Source organism: Pan troglodytes, chromosome 1, assembly GCF_028858775.2.
Source record: "Pan troglodytes isolate AG18354 chromosome 1, NHGRI_mPanTro3-v2.0_pri, whole genome shotgun sequence".
NCBI classification, from domain to species: Eukaryota; Metazoa; Chordata; class Mammalia; order Primates; family Hominidae; genus Pan; species Pan troglodytes.
The window spans coordinates 229,781,433-229,803,386 of NC_072398.2; the positions used below are offsets into that span (position 1 = coordinate 229,781,433).

General features: G+C 59.5%; 1 protein-coding gene across 1 annotated transcript; it reads left to right on the plus strand.

Annotated features, from left to right (window-relative positions):
- The first annotated feature begins 4,411 nt into the window (after positions 1–4,411).
- On the plus strand, positions 4,412–21,814 carry LOC101059452 (uncharacterized). Its single transcript, XM_016948842.4, has 12 exons — positions 4,412–4,450; positions 6,097–6,154; positions 7,587–8,632; positions 8,723–9,651; positions 10,930–11,000; positions 11,687–11,819; positions 13,481–13,573; positions 14,466–14,618; positions 14,709–14,997; positions 17,429–17,495; positions 19,838–20,013; positions 21,359–21,814. Exons 1-3 carry the CDS (start codon positions 4,412–4,414, stop codon positions 8,252–8,254), a joined length of 765 nt encoding a protein of 254 aa, XP_016804331.1. The 3' UTR covers positions 8,255–8,632; positions 8,723–9,651; positions 10,930–11,000; positions 11,687–11,819; positions 13,481–13,573; positions 14,466–14,618; positions 14,709–14,997; positions 17,429–17,495; positions 19,838–20,013; positions 21,359–21,814.
- Positions 21,815–21,954: the final 140 nt, after the last annotated feature.

Here is a 21,954-nt window from a genome sequence, read left to right on the forward strand (position 1 = left end):
CAGTGTCACATCTGCTCCTTTCCTGCCAAAGATGCACAACCTGTGTCTCTCTGTGATGACATCTCAGACAAAGCCACACAGGGAACCGTCTCCAAAAGGCCTGGCCTGGAAGCTTCAAAGAACAGTCAGGGAAAGGCCCAGGAATGTTCCGGACCGAAGGAGACAGAAGACATGATGGCAACTCAGTGCAATGTGTGGTCCCAGGCTGATCTCTTTACTGCAAGGGATATTACTGGGACAACCAGAAAGCCCAGAGTGGGGTCTGACTCCACGTGATTTCCCGCCTTGGACAGCCGTGTTGGGGCGTGTAGGAGAATGTCCTTGTTTTGGGGTGTGGTGAGCACCATGTGGCAACAAACCCTCAAATGCTTCAGGGGAAAAAAAGTTCCTGTACTATTCTTGCAACTTTTCTATAAGCTTGAGATTGTGTCAAAATACAAATTTTATTTTTAACAATGTTAGGAGGGGGAGGTACACATTCTCCATTCGGCCCTGCTGAGCTTGAGCTGTCGGGCAGGCTGCAACCTGAGGCTTCTGACTGCAGCCCTGCAGTGGGGCGCTGTGAGGGTGGGGCGGGGGAGCCACAGGACACCAGAGCATCCGCTACAACCCCAGCCAAGATGGCGCAGGGTCCCCTTCCTAGTCCAAGCACAAACACATGCTGGGTAAAATAGATTTGCTTTTTTTTTTTTTTTTTTTTTTTGAGACCGAGTCTCGCTCTGTCACCCAGGCTGGAGTGCAGTGGCGCGATCTCGGCTCACTACAACCTCCACCTCCTGGGTTCAAGCGATTCTCCTGCCTTAGCTTCCCGAGTAGCTGGGATGATAGGCGCCCACCACCACGCCCGGCTAATTTTTTGTATTTTTAGTAGAGACAGGGTTTCACTGTGTTAGCCAGGATGGTCTTGATCTCCTGACCTTGTGATCCACCCAGCTCGGCCTCCCAAAGCACTGGGATTAAAGGCGTGAGCCACTGTGCCCGGCCATTTTTTTTTTTTTTTTTTTTTTGAGACAGAGTCTTGTTGTGTCACCCAGGCTGGAGTGCAGTGGCGCAATCTCGGCTCTGTGTAAACTCTGCCTGTCGGGTTCAAGCGATTCTCCTGCCTCAGCCTCCTGAGTAGCTGGGATTACAAGCACCCGTCATCATGCCCAGCTAATTTTTGTATTTTTTTAGTAGAGATGGGGTTTTGACATGTTGGCCAGGTTGGTCTCAAACGCCTGACCTCAGGTGATCCACCTGCCTCGGCCTCCCAAAGTGCTGGGATTACAGGTGTGAGCCACCTCGCCTGGCCAGATTTGGTTTTTTTGTTTTGTTTTGTTTTTGAGACAGAGTCTCACTCTCTCGCTCTGTTTCCCAGGCTGGAGTGCAGTGGCACAATCTCGGCTCACTGCAAGCTCCGCCTCCTGGGTTCACGCCATTCTCCTGCCTCAGCCTCCTGAGTAGCTGGGACTACAGGCACCCGCCACCACGCCCAGCTAATTTTTTTTGTATTTTTTAGTAGAGACAGGGTTTCACCGTGTTAGCCAGGATGGTCTTGATTTCCTGACCTCATGATCTGCCCGCCTCAGCCTCCCAAAGTGCTGGGATTACAGGTGTGAGCCACCTCGCCTGGCCAGATTTGTTTTTTAAATGTCCTGTAAAAAGGCACAAGGAAGGTAGCTGTGCAGAGCTAGAAATGAAGATAGCACTCAAGCCACAGTGGTAAGCAAGAGTGGAAACCAAACTGCCAATGCAAGCCTTGGGCCTGGTCTCACGTCCACTGAGGGCTGCTGGTTAAGGCCAGTGAGAGACAAGAGTCATGGCCACAGGCCCTTTCTGAATGGGATCTGGAACTGGGCTTCCATCATAACAATAAGAGCTAAGAAGGGTCTGTCCCAGTCCATGAAGGGGACATGGAAAGCTCTGCCCACCAGCCTAGACATGGAGCCCAGAGAGTGAGCAGCCCAGACTAAGCCAGAAGGACACAGGGCTCCAGGAAAACAAGGAACCAGTGGAAGGTAGGATGCAACTGACTAGATCAAACACTGTGTGGAGGGCTTGTTGGAAGAGGTAGGTGGGATGGGCCATAGGCACAGAGGAAACTCAGCAGATGACAGAAGAAAGCAAGGCCACTACTAACTCCAGGAAAAATAAAGAGAAAACCTAAGCAGAGTTCACTACTTGACTCAGCAGAGAGTTATAGTACAAATCATAATAGAGACATCAACTTAAACAAAAATGAGGAAATTGCTCATTTGGGAAGACAGAAGAAGAGATGGTAGGGTGGGGCAGAGAGCATTGGATAAGAGCAAAACCCTCATTCTCCAGTAACATCTCACCATGTATAAAGCTGCTAAACCAAGAAGGAGCAGCAAGAGCACATAATTGAGAAGTATGGAGAGAGCTAAGACAAAAAAAAAATGGGTGAAAGCTTTGAAAGAGGCTGATGCTAGGGCCGTAATGGAGGAGCAAAGGAGGGCTAGGGCTTGGTGAGTTCCACAGATACAATAGTTTCTACAGATGCTACAGTTTCAGTATTTAAACTGTACTAACTTTGGGGGTTCTTTTTGTTTCTTTTATCTATATATCTGTATTTCTTTGGTAACTATTAAAATAAAGAAACACACTAGAATTCCAAACTAAAAATAACAGGCTGAGGGCAGTGGCTCACACCTGTAATCCCAGCATTTTGGTAGGCTGAGGTGGGCGGATCACCTGAGGGCAGGAGTTTGAGACCAGCCTGGTGAAACCCTGTCTCTACTAAAAATACAAAAATTAGCCAGGTATGGTGGCATGTGCCTACAGTCCCAGCTACTCAGGAGGCTGAGGCAGGAGAATCACTTGTACCCAGGAAGCAGAGGTTGCAGTGAGCTGAGATCGCGCCACTGCACTTCAGCCTGGGTGACAGCGAGACTCCATCTCAAAAAAATAAATAAAAATAAATAACAAAGAAAAATACACATTCCCATCAAAAATCACCATTATCTGGGACATTGCAAAATACTTTGGACACATCATCAATTAAAGAAGGGATCAAAATGGAAACCACAAAATGTTTTAAATTGAATGATAATGAAAACACTGTCAATGAAAATTCCTGGATGTAGCTTACATGGTACGTAGAATGTTATAGCCTTCAGATCATATATCAAAAAACAAGAAAGTGACTTTTGCCAAGTGAAGAATCTACAGATGTCTTAAAGTTTCTCTTTTGCACTGACCTGCAATTTCTAGTTTTCTTTGTTTTGTTTTGTTTTGTTTTGTTTTTTAAGACGGAATCTCTCTCTATCGCCCAGGCTGGAGTGCAGTGTCACTACCTCGGCTCACTACAATCTCCGCCTCCCAGGTTCACACAATTCTCCTGCCTCAGCCTTCTGAGTAGCTGGGACTACAGGCGCCCGCCACCATGCCCGGCTAATTTTGTATATTTTTAGTAGAGATGGGGTTTCACCATGTTAGCCAGGATGGTCTTGATCTCCTGACCTCATGATCTGCCCACCTCGGCCTTCCAAAGTGCTGGGATTACAGGCATGAGCCACCGCACCCAGCTCTTTTTTTTTTTTTTTTTTTTTTGAGATGGAATCTCTCTCCATCGCCTAGGCTGGAGTGCAGTGGTGCGATTTTGGCTCACTGCAACCTCCGCCTCCAGGGTTCAAGCAATTCTCGTGCCTAAGCCTCCGTAATAGCTGGGATTACAGGCACATGCCACCATGCCCAACTAATTATTGTATTTTTAGCAGAGACGGGGTTTCACCATGTTGGCCAGGCTGGTCTTGAACTCCTGTCCTCAGGTGATCTGCCCGCCTCGGCCTCTCAAAGTGCTGGGATCACAGGCATGAGCCACCATGCCTGGTCGGCAGTTTCTGGCTTTCTTTTTTTTTTTTTTTTTTTGAGACAGAGTCTTGCTCTGTTGCCCAGGCTGGAGTGCAGGGCTGCAATCTTGGCTCACTGCAACCTCGGCCCCCCGGGTTCAAGCTATTCTCCTGCCTCAGCCTCCTGAGTAGCTGGGACTACAGGTGCCCACCACCACACCTGGCTAATTTTTTGTATGTTTAGTAGAGATGGGGTTTCACTGTGTTAGCCAGGATGGTCTCGATCTCCTGACCTCGTGATCCGCATGCCTTGGCCTCCCAAAGTGCTGAGATTACAGGCGTTAGTCACTGCACCCGGCCCATTTTCTGGCTTTCTAAGGAAGCTGCCTTCAGTTTTGCTTGCGTTTCCTGTTGTTTCTCTCAGAGCCATTCTGCCCAGGAGAGCCCTCGCCCGCCATGGGATCTTCTGTGAAATCAGTTGCCTGACCTGTACCGTGCCCAGGTGGCCTCGGGTGTGTGTCAGCCTCCCGGTGGTGGTCCCAGAGCCAGGGCCTGCCTCTTGGGATCACCTGAGGTGATGCATGGGAAGTGCTGAGCAGGGCACCTGCCTCTGGGGGGCCATGGATGGTCCTGCCATTGTGGCCATTGGGAACCAGAGGGTGAGAGCAGGTGGCCAGCAGACCACCCCACTCAGAGCCACAGCCCAGCTTCTGCCCACTCCCCACAGGGACAAAGCCAGGTAGGGCAGCAATGAGGCTGCCCAGCCTTGGACAGCCTGGGCCAGGCATTGAACCATCCCGGGAGCCAGGTGTCCACCCAACCCCACCTTGGGCTCACACCCAGGGTGTGACAGGGCCTGGCCCAGGTCCCAGGCTAGGGAGACAAAGCTGGCTCTCTTGGGCTCCTTTTCCTGCAGGAGACCCCTGGCAGCCCATGCCCAGAGACACAAGGACCTTGGAGGCTGAGGGCGCAGCAGCAGGATGTTGGGCCCGAGGGAGGGAGGGGCACAGAGGCCTCGACACCCTCAGCAGCCCGTGGCCTGGCTCTGAGGACGCATCCACAGCCTGTGGACAGCCAGGGGGACACTGGTGAGGCCCAGCCTGGGGGGCCGTGTGTGGAATTGAAGAGCCAGTGTGGGCACCCAGCCCTGCCACCCTCACCCACTGAACCCTGTCCTGGGGGCATCCTGTGCAGCCCTGGATTGTGCGCTGTGCTGGTCATAGCTGCCCGGGGCTGCAGCCACACCACGCCATGCCATGCCACCCCAGTCATTCGCCGCCACCTCCCTGCGTGCCCTCGGCACTTCACTGAGCCCGAGACCCCCAGGCCAGAGATCACTCTTGACTTAGCTGAAGCGGTTGTGTGTCAAACAGTGGGGACAGAGCGAGAGCCAGGGACCCAGCCACGGCCTGGGCATCACCAGCATCCTCCGAGGCCCTGGCTGCTGTCCGTTACCCGGCACACAACACTGAGCACCATGAGGTGGGCACAGGGGACCCAATGGGGGCAGAAGGGTGCTGTCCTTGCCCACCCAAAGCTTTCAGCCAGCACTTCTTGAAGTGGGGGACCATCCCCGCACTGCTTTCCAGGGGCCCAAGCCGTGGCACGGTTGGTTGCAATGGCAGAACCTCATAAGTCATCACAGGCACTGTGGGACCCTGGTGCCAGGACTGGTTTCCCTCGACGTGCTGAGCCAGGTGGCATTACCGCCATGTGCAGACCAGAGCATGCTGAGGCTCAGGGCAGCCTGGGACCTACTGGAGCAAGCGGCTGGTTGGGGCGGGAGGTCAGATGAGGGCAGGGTGTGTGTGAGGGCCAGACCTCAGGGGCCCAGTGGTCCCAAGGGCAGCGAGGGGCTCCTTCACGCAGGTCCTACCCTTCAGTCACCCACGGCACCTGCCCGCAGCCACCTTCCCGCTACTCAGAGGGGGTGCAGCCTCCAGGCTCAGACCAAGCCATCCCAGGGGCCCAACCCCTCACCTCCTGCTCTCCGCCTCTGCATGGACGCCCCTTGCCCCCATCCTCACCCCTCCCCATCAGCAGCAGGATACAGCCCCACCCGCCGTCTAGGGCCATGGCCCCTCAGCCACCCTTCCTGAGAGCAGGGTCTGCCCCACACTGGGCTCCCGGCACCACCCTTGGCCCCCTCAGGGAACCCCCACCCACCCCATTCTCCTGCTTAAGGGTTTGAGGGCAAAGTCCAAGACCCTGCCAGGGACCCCTGCCAGTGTTCTGCTCTCCTCCGGCCCGAGGGCTGGCCTCCCCCTCCTCCTAGTGGGACTCCCGGTCACCCCCTCCTTGTCAGGGGCTGGCTGCCTTCCCAGCAACAGGCCGTGAGCTGACCAATGGCTGGCCTGGGCCTGGTGAGGTGCAGCTGTGCTAGGCCCTACTGCTGGCGGGACACAGGTCCCCAGGCCAGGTGCCCCTTGGCACTGTGTTTGGAGGGATGGCTCCCTCTTGGCTGGGGGCACTGCCCTGAGGACCCGTGCTGTCACCCAGGCCCCAAGCGCTGCCCAGAAACCCTTGCCACAGGCTCCCTGAAGCCCTTGCCCCTCTCGGCTCCCGGGGTCCCATACCAGGAATGAAACTGGGCTGGGCCAGCCACAGTGTGGGGGCCTGTGCAGCAGGCGGAGGGGAAGCACAGGGTGGGGCCAGGACTCCGAAAGGGAAGGGAGGAAGGGCAAGGGCGGCCGCGGGCACTGGGTCCAGCCCTGCCTCAGGGCCATCCTCAGCGCAGCATCCGTCCTGGTCTGTTTCTCAGGGTGGAAGGGCAGCTGGCACTGGGGGAGATGGCACTGCCTCCACCCATCCACCCCTCCAAGGCCCCCAGAGCTGCTCCCGGGGGTCTTGGGTGACTTAGGCCCCTTCCTCTGACATCTCGGGCCTGCTGGTGCCTGCTAGTGGGGGAGTGGGGTGGGCCTGACCCCACATCCTGCTTGGCCAGGCACCCACAGGCCAAGTGACCAGCACAGCCACCCCAGGCCTTGCCATACACTGCACCACCACGGCCTTCGCTCCCTCCCAGGCCCTGCCCATCCCCTGCCAGTGTGGGAGCCCCAGGTTGCAAAGGCCCGGGGCCCCTCTCTCCTCAAGGCAGGGCCCAGGCTCCTCGTAAGCCTGAGCCACACTTGGCTTCCCGAGCAGGCCCCTCCCGCCCCTGCCGTCATTTCTGGCAGGCCCTCTGCGTGAGCTCACGCGTTACATAAGGCATGTGAGCTATGTCTTGGGGGAATGAGAAACCCCTACACAGGGCTCTATGTCCCCTCGCCCTCTCCAGTCAAGGCCATCACAAGCCAAGGGAGGTCTGGGCGTGAGAGGTGAGACCCCGTGCTCCCCCTGCCCTGGGTGGAGGAAGAGGGTGCCCTGCCACCCTGAGAACAATGGTGTGTGCAGAAGAGAAGGGACTGAAACTCTTTGAAGATGTTCCAGGATTTAGCACCCAGGGAGCGGCGGAGACTCAGCCCCACCAGCCTCCGGCACGGAGGGAGGAAAGCGTTCCCCAGGCTGCTCAAGAGAACGTTTGTTGCTGTAGTGGGCAGTCGCCTCCCAACCGGGGACAGTCACCCCCCCGCCCGGGGACAGTCACCCCCCCGCCTGGGGACAGTCACCCCCCTGCTCGGGGACAGTCATCCCCCCGCTCGGGGACAGTCACCCTCCCGGAATGGGGCTTCCTTTCTCGGGGCTGGGAATCACCCTGGATCCCTCCCCACTCGGGGTGCTCTTGGGCCATCTGAGGGCTCCTGGGTCATTCTTGGGCCTTCTCAGGGTTCCTGGGTCATTCTTGGGCCATCTGAGGGTTCCTGAGCCCAGTGACACTTCTGCCTAGGCTCGCGCTGCGGGAGGAAGAAGCCAGGCGAGGTCCCCTCGGTGCCCCGGTGCAGCCTGGCCTGGGAGAGAGGAGCCCCCAGCGACACCGAGAGCCAAGACAGGGCAGAGTTTCTCAGAGGTGGCACCCGGCCAGGGAGCCCCTCGCGGCTACAGGGTTTCTCCACGGACTCGGCCATCTGGGGAGAGCAGCCCAGAGCCCTCGGGCCTCCTGCCGTATTCTGTGGCCTGGGACTTGGGGGGACCCACTGAGGACACTGGGACGCAGCCAAAGGGAGGTGCAGACAGTATGTACTGGCGTTTCCGGGGACCAAGCCCAGAAGGAGCAGGACGGCCACCTCCTGGCCTGGAGGAAAATCCTGCTTCCTGGCAAGAAAACCACCCCTAGAGGAATAGGACTGGGGTGCAGGACGCTTTCTCAGGCAACCGCCCCTTTCCTTCTCCAAAACTGGGGCAGGAAAAGAGCATTCAGGCCAGGCAGCGAAAACCCCAGCTCTGGTACCTCCCGCCCCAGCAGAGGCCGCCTGGAGGCACGGAGTTCCGGCCTGGATGAGGCCTGGGAAGCCCAGCGACTCACAGGCCACGGCCGCTTCCCCTCTCCGAGGAAGGAAAAGTCCCTGCAGAGCGGCCTCGGCTAAGGCTCCGGTGCCCAAGCAAAGGAAGGGAGCGTGCTTGCAGACGCCTCCTGCTGGGAGCCTGCCACGCCCGCCACACCCTGCGCGGGGACAAAGCTCTCCGTGGCTGTGGCAGGGACACACCGCGTGTGGGTGGCTGCAAGCCAGCAGCCCCGAGCGGCCCCTCCCGCTAGACTCCCAGCCTGGGCCCTCTGTCCTCCAGGCAACGAGAACATGGATGCCTCGCTTTTCAGAGACTCGCGTTCTTGGAACTTACACCCTCTTGGGTTTGCTATTTTTACCCACCCTGAGCCTTCCGGTCTCCATGGCGACGCCTCCAAACAGCAGATTCCAGGCGGCAATGACGTCATCTCTCCCTTTCCTGCCGCCCAGGCCTTGGAGGTACTGCTGCCTGGGGCCGGGGGTGGGGGTGGGGGGGCCGCAGGGCTTCCCTGGCCCCCTCCCATACCCACCTGGTGCTCCCCCAACCAGAGATCCAAGGCCTGTGGGCCACGGCTGCGCCTCTCCTGACTCCAGCTTGCCCGTCTGTCCTTGGGGGCAGCGTCCTTCCTTCTCTCGGCCCCTTGGAGCAGCTCTGCGGGAACCCCACAGCAGCCCAGCGGATTGAACGCAAAAGACAGCCACCCTCCTGCTCCGGATCCTGGGAGGAGGCTACACGCTGGCGCTGAGACAGCAACCTGCCTGGCCTGGGAAGCCCCCCGCAGCCCCTACATCAGAAGCTTGCTCTTGGCGCAGTGGCTCACGCCTGTAATCCCAGCACTTTGGGAGGCTGAGGCGGGCGGATCACGAGGTCAGGAGATTGAGACCAACCTGGCTAACACGGTGAAACCCTGTCGCTCCTAAAAATACAAAAAAACAAATTAGCTGGGCGTGGTGGCGGGCGCCTGTAGTCCCAGCTACTCGGGAGGCTGAGGCAGGAGAATGGTGTGAACCTGGGAGGTGGAGCTTGCAGTGAGCCGAGATCACACTACTGCACTCCAGCCTGGGCGACAAAGCAAGACTCCATCTCAAAAAAAAAAAAAAGCAGCAGCTTGCTCTCGGCCAGGCACGGTGGCTCACGCCTGTAATCCCTGCACTTTGGGAGGCCGAGGCAGGTGGATCACCTGAGGTCAGGAGTTTGAGACCAGCCTGGCCAACATGATGAAACCCCGTCTCTAATAAAAATACAAAAAACTGGCCGGGCACGGTGGCTCACGCCTGTAATCCCAGCACTTTGGGAGGCCGAGGCAGGCGGATCACAAGGCCAGGAGATGGAGGCCATCCTGGCTAACACAGTGAAACCCCGTCTCTACTAAAAATACAACAAAAATTAGCCGGGCGTGGTGGCGGGTGCCTGTAGTCCCAGCTACTGGGGAGGCTGAGGCAGGAGAATGGCGTGAACCTGGGAGGCGGAACTTGTAGTGAGTCGAGATTGTGCCACTGCACTTCAGCCTGGGCAACAGAGCAAGACTCTGTCTCAAAAAAAAAAAAAATATATATATATATATATATATATATATATAAAATTAGCCAGGCGTGGTAGCAGGTACCTGTAATCCCAGCTACTTGGGAGGCTGAGGCAGGAGAATCACTTGAACCTGAGCGGCAGAGGTTGCAGTGAGCCGAGATCGCGCCACTGCACTCCAACCAGGGCAACAAGAGCGAAACTCTGTCTCAAAAAAAAAAAAAAAAAAAAGAAAGAAAAAGAAAAGAAAACAAACTTGCTCCCAAGAGAGGCAGTGGCATGGCAGCAGGGGCCCAAGGAGCCCACAGATGGCCAGAGCAGGGGTATGGTGTACAGCACGGTCTGCTAGGCACCCGCCGTGGTGCCCAAGGGCATCCAGCCCCTGAGAGTGAGTCTGTCAGAACACCCTGGCCCCAGGTCGCACAGCTCTAGGGCTCCAGCCCGGGCAAGACAGGCGCTGCAGGGCCCGGCCCCACACCCTGGTTCCAATCAGGCATCTGGATAGGGGCGGCAGTCGCTAAGCCCAGGCCCAGGTCCCCCGCAGCAATCGCCAGCTTGCGTCCCTGTCTGGGACCACACTTTACCCAGCTGCCTCTGCAACGCCAGCCTGCAGTCTGCCCTCAGCCCAAATTGAGGATGGGGACACCTGGGGCTGGATGGCCACTGGTGACCAAGGTTGGGTGGGCAAGGCTACCCATTCCCAGGGTCACCCTCCAGGAGAAGAGCCCCAGCCCTGGTGCATGTGCGTGCTCTGCTGTGCATGCAGAGACCCACAGAAATGCCACAAGTCTTGGCAGTGTCTTGCAAAAGGGACTAGTGCTGCCCAGAAAGCTTCACAGCCCCCGGAGGGCAGGAGGAGCCCCGAGGAGCCACCCCCACCCAGCCCCCAAGGCCCCCTTACCTGGGGGGTTGCTGGGGTCTCATTGCCGAAGCAGGGCCTGTGACTAAATCGGCCCCACCCCCACCTGGCCTCCTCCCCAAAGCAGGCGTGGAGGGTAGGAGGGCAGGGTCTGGGGTGGGGGAGGCGGCAGGCAGGGCTGTCGGCACTGTGGGGGGCTGGAGCTCTCAGCACAGGCTGGGTGAAGGTCACAGCCACCCTCTGTCCCGCCAGCACCCAGATGGGAAAAGAGGACCCTCAGCAGGTGTCCCACTGGCCGACATCACCACTCCCAGAAACGATACAGAAAGAAGGTGGTTTCGAGGCTCACATTCCTAACCTCCCGCTTGATTTCAGGTGTGAAGTCCCAACTCGCCTCTGTCTGACACAGGCAGGCACACTCGCAGGTCTGGGCACGAGGCAGGCAGGTGAGCCGCCCATCGCCAGAGCCCCCAAAGACCCTGTCACAGACAAGGTGCCTGGAGAGCACAGCCACAGGGCACTAGGCAGGGCCTTTTCCCCCAGCCCCCCCTCAGGACCCCCCACCCTGAGGCTGCATTCCAGGGTGAGGTGCTGGGAAGAGGCCTCTCAAGAGGGGGCCCAGTGGGACAGAGGCCCCGTGAGCGTTTCGGTGCCCAGGACAGGTTCTGTGCTCCCTGGATGGAACCTGGCTGCAGCAGGGATGTGCGTCCACGGAAGCACCTCCTCCGACAAGCTCTGTCTGGACAGAAGGCAGGAGGGAGGCTGGAAGGCTGGGAGCCTGAAGGGTCCTGGGGGTGTGAGCAGGGCAGGAGGGAGGCTTCACGTGGAGGGTGTGGAATTCCTGGATGAGTGGCCCATAGTCCTGCACAAAGTGGGGTGGCCGAACGCCACCAGCACCAAGCAGCCCCCCTGAACTTTGTGTGCCTCGGCCTGCTGCCCTCCCCCTGTTGGCTCAGGATCCAGCTGTCCCCGCTGAGCTCCACGGGAGGCCCCTGGCCTGAGCTCTGGTCAGCCAGATGTGTCCTGCCCGACAGGGTCCGGGTGCCGGCCAGGGGGCTGGGCCCTGAGGGCGCTGGGCGGGTGAGTGTGGAAGTGGTTTCTTCTGTGGAGTTGACTACATGCCTCCCTACAGCAAGCACACGGACACAGCGGAAAGAGTTCCTGTTCTAGAGAGCTGGCAGCTTCCTTGGGAGAGCATAAAAAATTAAGTCTCCAAATGTTCTATGTTGGATGGGGGTCCATGTTCTTAAAAGGAATAGGCGAGGGTAAGTCGAGAGGTGCTGAGTTGGAGGAGGGCTTCCTATGAGGTCCATCTCAGCAGCCCTAAAATGGGTGTGGGATAAGCTTTCGGGGCGGGGGCCAGCAGCGCAAAGGCCTGGGGGCAGGACGGTGCTTGGGTCCCTGCAGGATGCATGCAGCAGGTGGAGGGCGGGGTGGTAAGAGAGGACGCGAGGGATGGGGAGGCAGATGGTGGGTAGAGGACGCCGTGCCTGTTTGCTGTTGACCTCCAGCTTTGCTCCCCTGGGGAACCCGGCCTGGGGGGCTCTGCTCCTAACCTGGGAGGCTCTTGACAGGCAAGGGTGGAGCAGCTGCTGGGTGCAGTGAGTGGGGTCCGGGCTTTGTGCCTCCCGCAGCTGTGGGGGCTCCCTGAGGTGCTTGAGCCCATGACTCCCCATCCCTCCACTTCCCTGCTGGGAAAACTGAGGGCCCGATAAGCGGAATCGATTCAAAACAGATGAGGCTATTTTTTTCTGAACACTTTGTTTCCAGTCCCACCCCTAGCCTGGCACAGAGCTGGAGTGACCGGCTGAGGGGAGGGCTCTCGCCTGGCCCGGCCCAAACCCCTCTGGGGCCCCTAGCTGGCCCCTCCCAAGCCTGCCCAGGGAGCTGCTGCCCACAGGCTTACCCGCTCTGGCCGAGCATGGGGGTTACATAAACAGGCACATTCGTGACTCCAAAGGGCGAGGCAAGAGGCTGCAGGGACCCAGGTATGGGCTCAGGGTGCTGGGGCCACCTGTACCAGCAGCTGCCCCACAGATGCTGCAGGGAGGGGCCTGGTACTCACCCCCTCCCAGCACCTTCCGCACGCGGGTCCACCTCCAGGCCAGGCACTGCCCTGCGGGCTCTTGTCGCCATGAGTAATGTTTAACTTGGAAGGGCCCGTGGACAACTGCAGGGGAGAAGTTAACAACAAGTTTGGATTGCAATCCGCTTGCCAGGAGGGGGGCAGAGAGAGGAAGGGAGGGAGAGAGGGTAAAGTTGAGAGGAAGAAAAGAGACCAGAAGGCGGGCTGGAGGACGTGCACTGCAGGGAGGCAGGGCTGAGAGGACACCCCTGGCCTGGGACCCAGGGCCATGGTCTGTGTGCAGCCAAGGCCCTGGGCTCCCAAGAAGCCCAGGCCCTAGGGCCAGGTGCCCGTTGTGCCCAGGAGTGGGAGCTCTGAGGCTGACTCGCTGGCAGTCACCCCCCCAGGCATGGGGCTGAGCCTCCCACGCCTCAGTTTCCCCTGCAGAAAACACCCTGCATCCAAGACGGGCCTTGGTGTCCAGCCCTGGGGCGGAAACACCGCACGCATGTCCACACACGTGCAGGCACGCGGGCACACACAGGCTCACATGCCTGCACGCATGCACACACACACACACACACACACACGCACACACACGGGTGTTACCAAAACGGCCCCGCCTGAATTGCTGAGGCCTCAACCCAAGGCCGGAAAAGTCCATGACGCTGGAGCAGGGATGAGGTCCCATTCCAGCAGGCTGGGGGAGGGCCGCCGCACTGGAGCCGGGACAGAGCTCTCCCCAAACAGAGGCCTCCTGCAGCACAAACCCCGGCCTTTTGTGGGGTCAGTGCCCACAGGGTTGAGCACCACGTGCCTGGCTGGGCAGTGCTCCTGCCAGGGTCCCCTTCTCCACTGTAGGAAACACGGCTACTCCTGCAGCCGCGCCTGCTCTGCTGCATCTCCAGCTCCTGCCAGGCATGGTGTGCGTGGCCCCAAGACAGGGAGTTTCCAGTGCGTGAGTGGGAGTCCGGGCCCCGGGTAGGGCCGATGCCGAGTGGGCGACGGGGAAGGAGAGCATTGGGCCAGGGATCAGGAGCACACGGCTCCTCTCCCGCCTCCATCTCCGACAGCCCAGATGACCTGGGGGCAGCTCCCTGACCTTGCGGGCTCACTGTTCTCACCTAGAAAAGAGGAGAGCAGCTTTGACTGTCTTCAGCCTCTCCCAGCTCCAGTTATCTACCAGACCACGCCCAAGAAGGCCGGCGAAGGGTGGGGGTTCATCCTCTGAAGGATTAACGGGACAAGACAACCTGGATGCACAGGCCACGTGGGCCTGCCCAGCTCTGCCCCCACCAGGACCCAGCTCTGCCAGCAGACTGGGAACCTGGGGCACCAGCTCCCTTGGGCCAGGCAAAACATCACATCCACCCCTCACCGGCCCAGCCCTCACTGGCCCCCCACTCACCTCCATTCCAGAATACAGCACCTCTCTCTGCCCAATCAATGTTTTTTCACAAATGTGGACTTCGACAGGAAACAGTGCTCTCCTCCCCTGACCTTGCCGTGTTTTCGGGTTTGTCCCTGGGCAAGTCTCCCCTCCTCCTGGACAGAGTGCAGGTCACTGATCTGAGGCAGGGAAGAAGCTGGCTGCATGGGGAGCCACACCTCCCAGGCAGGAGGCCGTGGCTTGGGGCTCGTGGGCCAGGGGTCCCAGAGCCTTTTTTTTTTTTTTTTTTTTTTGAGACAGTCTCGCTCTGTCACCCAGGCTGGAGTGCAGTGGCACCATCTCAGCTCACTGCAAGCTCCACCTCCCTGGTTCACACCATTCTCCTGCCTCAACCTCCCGAGTAGCTAGGACTACAGGCACCTGCCACCACGCCTAGCTAATTTTTTGTATTTTTAGTGGAGACGGGGTTTCACCGTGTTAGCCAGGATGGTCTCGATCTCCTGACCTCGTGATCCGCCCGCCTCGGCCTCCCAAAGTGCTGGGATTACAGGCATGAGCCACCACGCCCGGCCCCCAGAGCCTTAGTCTCAGAATCACACCCACCCCACGGTAGGTGCTCAGAGCGACCTTTTCCCACTTCTGGGATCCCTGCAACTGTTTTTTCACTGGAGTTAAACAGTTTCGTTTTATACCTCCCAGCCCAGGGCGTCTGTCACAGCTTTCCAATCCATGAGCCCATGAATCGGACTGGACACAGATAAACTGGGACAGGACGCCGGGTGGCAAAGGCCGGGACAGCTGGGCCACTCCCTCCAAAAGGTGCCTCAGACCGGGGCTGTGCAGGGCTGCAGGAGACACAGGGGGACCCCGTATGGCCCGTTAGAGACTGGGTCTCCCGGATGGGAGATTCCTGTAGCCTCTCTTCCTCCTTCACGCTTTGTTTCTTAAGGGGGAAATCGACCATTGCTGCCTTTCCACAGACAGGTCGGTGAGTACCAACAGGGAAGTGAACTAACAGGGAAAGGCCCTGCCCCCCTCCCATGCTAGAGTGGCCATGCGAACGTAATGATGGAGCCCCAATGCAGGGACGCCCCTCTCCTGCCTGGGCCTAATTGGCACGGCACCTGCAGGCCGAGCCCTGGGTCCCCATCCCTGCCGAGAGCTCGGCTCTCAGATCAGACCGAAAAGGAATGGAGAGCTTTTAAGGCTTCGGACAGGTGTGCGGACAGGTGGGCCGGGGCCCAGGTAGGGGGCGCAGGCCCGTGTCTCCCGATGCCCTTCCCAGCCTCCCCCTGCGCTTCGCCGGCGATCTGGGCACAGTGGCGGAGGGACTCCCGCGCACATGGGAGGAGGGCGGCTCAGCCTTCCAGTCCCCGGGCGCGCCACTGAGGCCTGCGGCGCAGCGGGGGCACCCGCAGAACGCCCGGCCCGGACCGTGGGCGTACACCGTGCGGCGACGCGCTCGTGGCTTGCATGTGGCGTCCACCTTGAAACGAAGCAGGCTCGACGCTGGAAACTCGTTTCACCCGCCCCTTCGCCGTCCGCAGGCGGCGACTGCACGCTCAGAACCCCCCGCGCGCTTCCCACGCCTCTTGCACGGCCGCCCCGGAAGCGCGCTCGCCCTGGAGGTCGCAGAACGAGCGGCGCGCGCCGGGCCGGGCCTGTGGACCTGGAGGAAATTGAAGCGGCGAGGTGGCTGGGACAGGCTCCCCTCGCGGGGCTCACGGGGACGGCTGCCCCAGGCTGGGCGCCGAGGACACAGCTGGGGCGGGGTGGGGCGGAACGTGGGCGGGACCCTGCGGGGCGGGGCTTGCTTGTGTGGGTGGTGCCCATGAGGGGCGGGGTGTGGGCGCTGCCTGGAAGGACGGTGGCACTGGGAGGGGCGGGGCAAGGGAAGCGCCAGAAGGAGGAGCGGGGGCGGGGCGTAGGGGGCCGGAGAGAGGGGCGGGGCGTGGGGGGGAGCCCGGGGGAGGGGCGGGGATTGAGGGGCGGGGCGTGTGGCGCCTGGGGGGCGGGGCGGGGCGTGGGGGAGCCCGGGAGGAAGGGCGGGGCTTGGGGGCGGGGCGTGAGGGAGCCTCGTGGGAGGGGCGGGGCTTGAGGGGCGGGGCGGGGTATGGGGGGCCCGAGGGGAGGGAGGGGGCTTGAGGGGCGGGGCTTGAGGGCGGGGCGTGGGAGGTGCCCGGGAGGAGGGTCCGGCAGAGGAACCAGGCTGGAGAGCTAGCTCCGGTCTGAGGTGGGGTGAGCCGGCGGCGGGAGGAAACCAAAGGCGGCGGCTGGCTGAGCCTGCAGCTCACTGCTGATTTACCCAGGACCCTGCTCCGGAGGGGTCGTAGCCAGTTTAGCACAAGTCCATCATCCGCTAGTCCTGAAGGCGCTGGGCAGTGGGGTCAGGGGCAGTGGGAGGGAATCCACCCGGCTGACGTCCTGCGGGTTCTCCGGCTCCCGGGGGCTCGGCGGCGGGCGGGGCCCTCAGAGCAGGCCACAGGGCTGTGAGCTGTGAGGGGCGTCCGGGGTCCAAGCTGACGCCCGGAGCCACCGGGATCGCCAAGTCACGCCCCACGTGGCCTGGAGGCTTTTTCCTGGTCCTCCCAATCCCTCAGCCAAAGGCTCTCATTATGTGGAGAAAGGAAGTCACTATTTGGGAGAACTGACCGTCCCCAGGGAACGTCCCAGAAGGGGGCAAATCCATCTGAGGAAGCGCAGGAGATTCACAGGCAGCCTCTATGCGTGCACCTCCATTCAGGATGTGCCAGGACGGCAGACCACGGCTCACGATGCTGGCAGGACCAACAGCCGGGCACCTGGGCCTGGGGTCACCGGAGGGACACTGGCCGCACACGCGGGCTGCAGAGATAGTGACCATGGACAGTGCAGCCGCTGGGTGTTGGCCTGTGAGGCCGTCTGTGAGGGTCTGTGGAGGCCAGCAAGGGGCTTTCACATCTGAGAAGCGCATGGGGACCCGAGATGGCAGGAGCTGGCCTCACCAACTGCCCAGATGTGAGCTGGCTCTCCCAGGCTGGAGGGGCTGCCCCAGGGTGCTCGGAGAGCCAGGCATTTACTTCACTCCCTGACCCCGATCCCCAGTGGGAGGTCAGTGGGTGCCACTAACTCCTCCCCAACCCCACCGGGCGGCAGCATACAAAAACCTGGGTTCACATCCAGCTTGGCCGCTCACTGTCATGACAAGTGGACAGATGCCCTGGGCCTCAGTTGACCCATCTGTAAGTGGGGCCACGCGACAGCACCTCTGTCACAGGGCTGGGTGTGGGGTGAACAGGCTGGTCCCTGGAGGCAAGTAGTGTGGTGCCCTGAGGCCTGAGGCCAGGCTCCAGGACCACTCAAGGAACAGGGGATTTGAGGCAACTCAGAGAGGACAGGCCCAGCAGCCGGCCCCAGCCTGATATCTTCCCTCTGCTCAGGCCCCAGACGCAGCTGCATCCTGGAGTCCTTCTGAGAAATGTGGGACCTGCCCCAGCTCCACCCCAGGTGAGGGGCACCAGCCAGCTCTAGAGCTGCCTACCTTCCCTGTCAGGTGCACAGGTCAGCGCCAGGCCAACCCCAGAGCGAGAACACCTGTGCTGGACTGAGCTGGAGCAGCAGGGTGGCCTGCATCGGTGAGGCTGCCAGGAACAGTCAGTGCAGCTGTGCCCAGGCCTGGGCAGGGCAGCCATGGGTGGGCCCTGACTGCGGAGGGGTGTCCAGAGAGCCTGCCCCACTATGGAGAAGCCTGGGGGGAAGAAGGCGGCAGAAGGGAGGGCGGGGCTTGTCTCAGCGGCCACTCTCTGGCCTGTCGGGATCCTAGCTGTGCCTTGGCCCCACCTGGGCTGCAGGCAAAGGGCCTGTTCAGAGATTCTGCTGGGCATCAGGCCACTACTTCCAGTGGCCAGATAGCTTCCTGGGGCCTCAGGACCCTGGGCTGCTCTCTGGCCCCGGGGAAGGTTGCCAGGCCATGGGCAGGGAGAAAAGCAGAAGGGGGATGGGAGGGTGAGGAGAGTCTCAGCCAGTATCCCACTCGGATGGACAGCACTGTTGTCCAGTCACCAGCTGGCTGGGAGGACGGCTCCCACTGCAGGATGGACCCCAGGGAGGAGGATGGAGCTTCATGTCAGACATCATCCCTCACACCACAAAGTCGGAAATTGCTCACCCAGAAGTGGGGGTATATGGCACTTTGGGAGGCCAAGGCAGGAGGATTGCTTGAGGCCAGAAGTTTGACGAGACCAGCCTGGACAATATTATGAGACCCTATCTTTACAAAAAATAAAATTAGCCAGGGCCTGGTGCAGTGGCTCATGCTTGTAATCCTAGCACTTTGGGAGGCCAAGGGAAGAGGATGGCTTGAGCTCAGGAGTTCAAGACCAGCCTGGGCAACATGGCAAAATCCCATCCCGTCTCTACAAAACAAAACAAAACAAAAAATTAACCAGGTGGGGTGGCTTGTGCCTGTAGTCCCAGCTACTTGGGAGGCTGAAGTGGGAGGATTTCTTGAGCCAGGGAAGCATCAGTTGCAGTGAGCCAAGATCGTGCCACTAGACTCCAGCTTGGATAACAGAGGGAGACTCTGTCTCAATAAACAAATAAAATAAAAATAAAGAGGTGTTGAGGATTGCTTGAACCGAGGAGGTGGAGGTTGCAGTGAATCGAGATTTCGCCACTGCACTCCAGCCTGGGCAACAGAGCAAGACCCTGTCTCTAAAACAAAAACAAAAACAGAAGTAGGGTTGTTGGCTGTCACTTAGCTGGGGCTCGTGGTGATGGGGTCCGGTGGCACATATGGAGGGCATAGCTGGAAGGAACAGAGGCCACCTCCTCCTCGGGCACCTGGTAGGGGAGAGCAGCCCTGGGCCAAGGCCACATGGTGCTGGGGTTTGCAGGACAGCCCGGAGTCTGCACAGGGGCCTCCTGGAGCCTGGTTCTCCGAACAGTCCCTGAGGGAGCACCCAGGGGAAAAGAGAAACAGAAAATCAGGCCCATTTTTGGGCCATAACTTTCAGGCCACTTTTTCTTTTTCTTCTTCTTCTTCTTCTTTTTTTTTTGAGACGGAGTCTTGCTCTGTCGCCCAGGCTGGAGGGCAGTGGCGCGATCTCGGCTCACTGCAAGCTCCGCCTCCCGGGTTCACGCCTTTCTCCTGCCTCAGCCTCCCAAGTAGCTGGGACTACAGGTGCCCACCAGCGCGCCCGGCTAATTTTTTGTATTTTTAGTAGAAACAGGGTTTCACCGTGTTAGCCAAGATGGTCTCAAGCTCCTGACTTCGTGATCCGCCTGCCTTGGCCTCCCAAAGTGCTGGTATTACAGGCGTGAGCCACCGCGCCCAGACTTTTTGTTTTTTTTTGAGTTGGAGTTTTGCTCTGTCACCCAGGCTGGAGTGCAGTGGCACAATCTTGGCTCACTGCAACCTCCGCCTCCCAGGTTCAAGCAATTCTCCTGTCTCAGCCTCCCAAATAACTGGGACTATGGGCGCACGGCACCACGCCCGGCTAAATTTTGTATTTTTAGTAGAGATGGGGTTTCACCATGTTGGTCAGGCTGGTCTTGAACTTCTGGCTTCAGGTGATACACCCGCCTTGGCCTTCCAAAGTGCTGAGATTTGACAGGTGTGAGCCACCGTGCCCAGCCTCAGGTCCCTTTCTCTAAAAGTCAGCAATTCTACCAGATGGACAAACAAGACCTAAGCCCCCGGCGGTGCCTTCTTGCTCCCTGCCCATGGGTGTCCCAGTCCTTCCAGGCTGTGCCTTCGAGCCTACAGAGGTCGCTCACCGTGCGTGTCCCTGACCCTCTGGAGGATGCGCAGGGCCCAGGCCACCCACTGTCCTTATTTTCCAACGCAGGGGCAGCGAGGGAGGCGTTGGATGGAGCCACCCCACGGCTCCTCTGTGAAGGTCTGCACGTCACTCAGAAAGTTGAAGCAAACCAAGCAGGGTTGGAGCCCACAGTTCACAGCCGGCTGCACAGGGGATGCACCAAGCACAGTTTCCTATGACAAGTGGAAACCTGTGCGCCACAGGTGAGCTGGGTCCTGGAAGGTGCAGGGACCAGGCAGCATCTCATCTCAGGACATCAAGGGCTGTCCCCAGCCAGCAGATTTCCCATAAAAACGTGCTGAACTGGGGACAAAGCTGATTCTACAGAGCCGAGAAGCCAGACCTTCCCTGGGGACTCCTGAGGGGGTCCCAGCCACCCTCTCCACCTGCAGAGGTTTCCTGGCCCACTTGGAGGACCTTGGGGGGTCCTCCAAGGGCCCCCTTCCAGCTCTTGGCCCATGGGGGAGCCGCTTCCTCAGCTCTGGGTGTGGTGGACAGGAGACCGAGGGCTCCCCGCACCCAGCTGGGCTCAGGGTTTTCAAGCTGAACTTGGTGCCTGGCGGCTTGGAAAGCCGGGAGCCTGCTGCGTGTCTCCTGGGGCTGCTGTGAAAAAATGACCACACACTGGGAGCCTAAAACGAGTGACATGTATATTCTCACAGTTCAGGCAGCTGGTGTCCAAAATCAGTGGTTGGGAGGGTGGAGCTCCCTCTGAAGGCTCTGGGTGGCTGCTGCCTGCCCCTTCCAGCCCCGGGCCCCCGGCATTCCCTGGCGTGCAGCTGCTCCACCCCCAACCCCAAGCCTCCTTCCTGTGTCTCTCTGTCCAAATTTTCCTTTCCTTTTTTTTTTTTTTTTTTTGAGATAGAGTTTTGCTCTTGTCGCCCAGGCTGGAGTGCAACAGCACGATCTCGGCCTATCGCAACCTCTGCCTCCTGGGTTCAAGTGATTCTTCTGCCTCAGCCTCCGAAGTAGCTGGGATTACAGGCGCCCACCACCACACCCAGCTAATTTTGTATCTTTAGTAGAGATGGGGTTTCACGATGTCTTTCAGGCTGGTCTCAAACTCCTGACCTCACATGATCCACCTGCCTCGGCCTCCCAAAGCGCTGAGATTACAGGCATGAGCCACAGCACCTGGCCAATTTTCCTTTTCTTTCTCTCTCTTTTTTTGAGACGGAGTCTTGCTCTGTTGCCCAGGCTGGAGTAAAATGGCACAATCTTGGCTCACTGCAACCTCTGCCTTCTGGGTTCAAGCGATTCTCCTGCCTCAGCCTCCCGAGTAGCTGAGACTACAGGTGCCTGTCATCACACCCAGCTAATTTTTGTATTTTTTAGTAGAGACGGGGTTTCACTATGTTGGCCAGGCTGGTCTAGAACTCCTGACCTCAAGTGATCTGCCCGCCTCGGCCTCCCAAAGTGCTGGGATTGCAGGCGTGAGACACTGCGCCCGGACAATTTTCCTTTTCTTACAAGAACACTGCTCACACTGCATTCAGGGCCAACCCTAACCCAGTATCGCCTCATCCTGATTTGATTATATCGGCACAGACCTTGCTTCCGAGCGAGGCCACTTTCCAGGTACTGGTGGACATGAGTCTTCGGAGACGCTGCTCAACCCACAGTGCTCCTCCAGCTTGGTTTCTGTGACTTGCCTTCCCCAGAGGAGGGGTGCCCTGAGAGGTCTCCACTCCCTGACCGGCTCCTTGGTGCCGCGCACTCTGAGAGGCTTCCCAGGGAACAGAGCACACAGGACCGCCCTCCTGGGTAGACCAATCAGCATCTGAGCTCACAATTTCCCAGCAGGGCAGTGGGGTGGAGAGAGAAGCCTGGGCTGGGCTGGGCTGGGCTGGGCTGGGAAAGCTTCTCCAGGGAGGGGACGTCAGAGCAGGATCTGGGGCTGATAAAAGCCCGCCCCTGGGTGGGGGCTGAGTGGGGCAGGGGGCTGAGCCCGACACGTGGGGATGGAGGACAGGCTGTGGGAGGGTGTGAACCGGATACTTCTTGAAGGGGTGCTGGGGACTTTGAGAGAGGGCGGCTGGCCCCATCTGGTCGGGGATGCTGGCCCAGACACAGGCCATGGCTGGGATGGGGTTCAGAAACAGGACCGCTGTCTCTCCCGGGCCAGGGCCCTCCCCAGCTGCTCC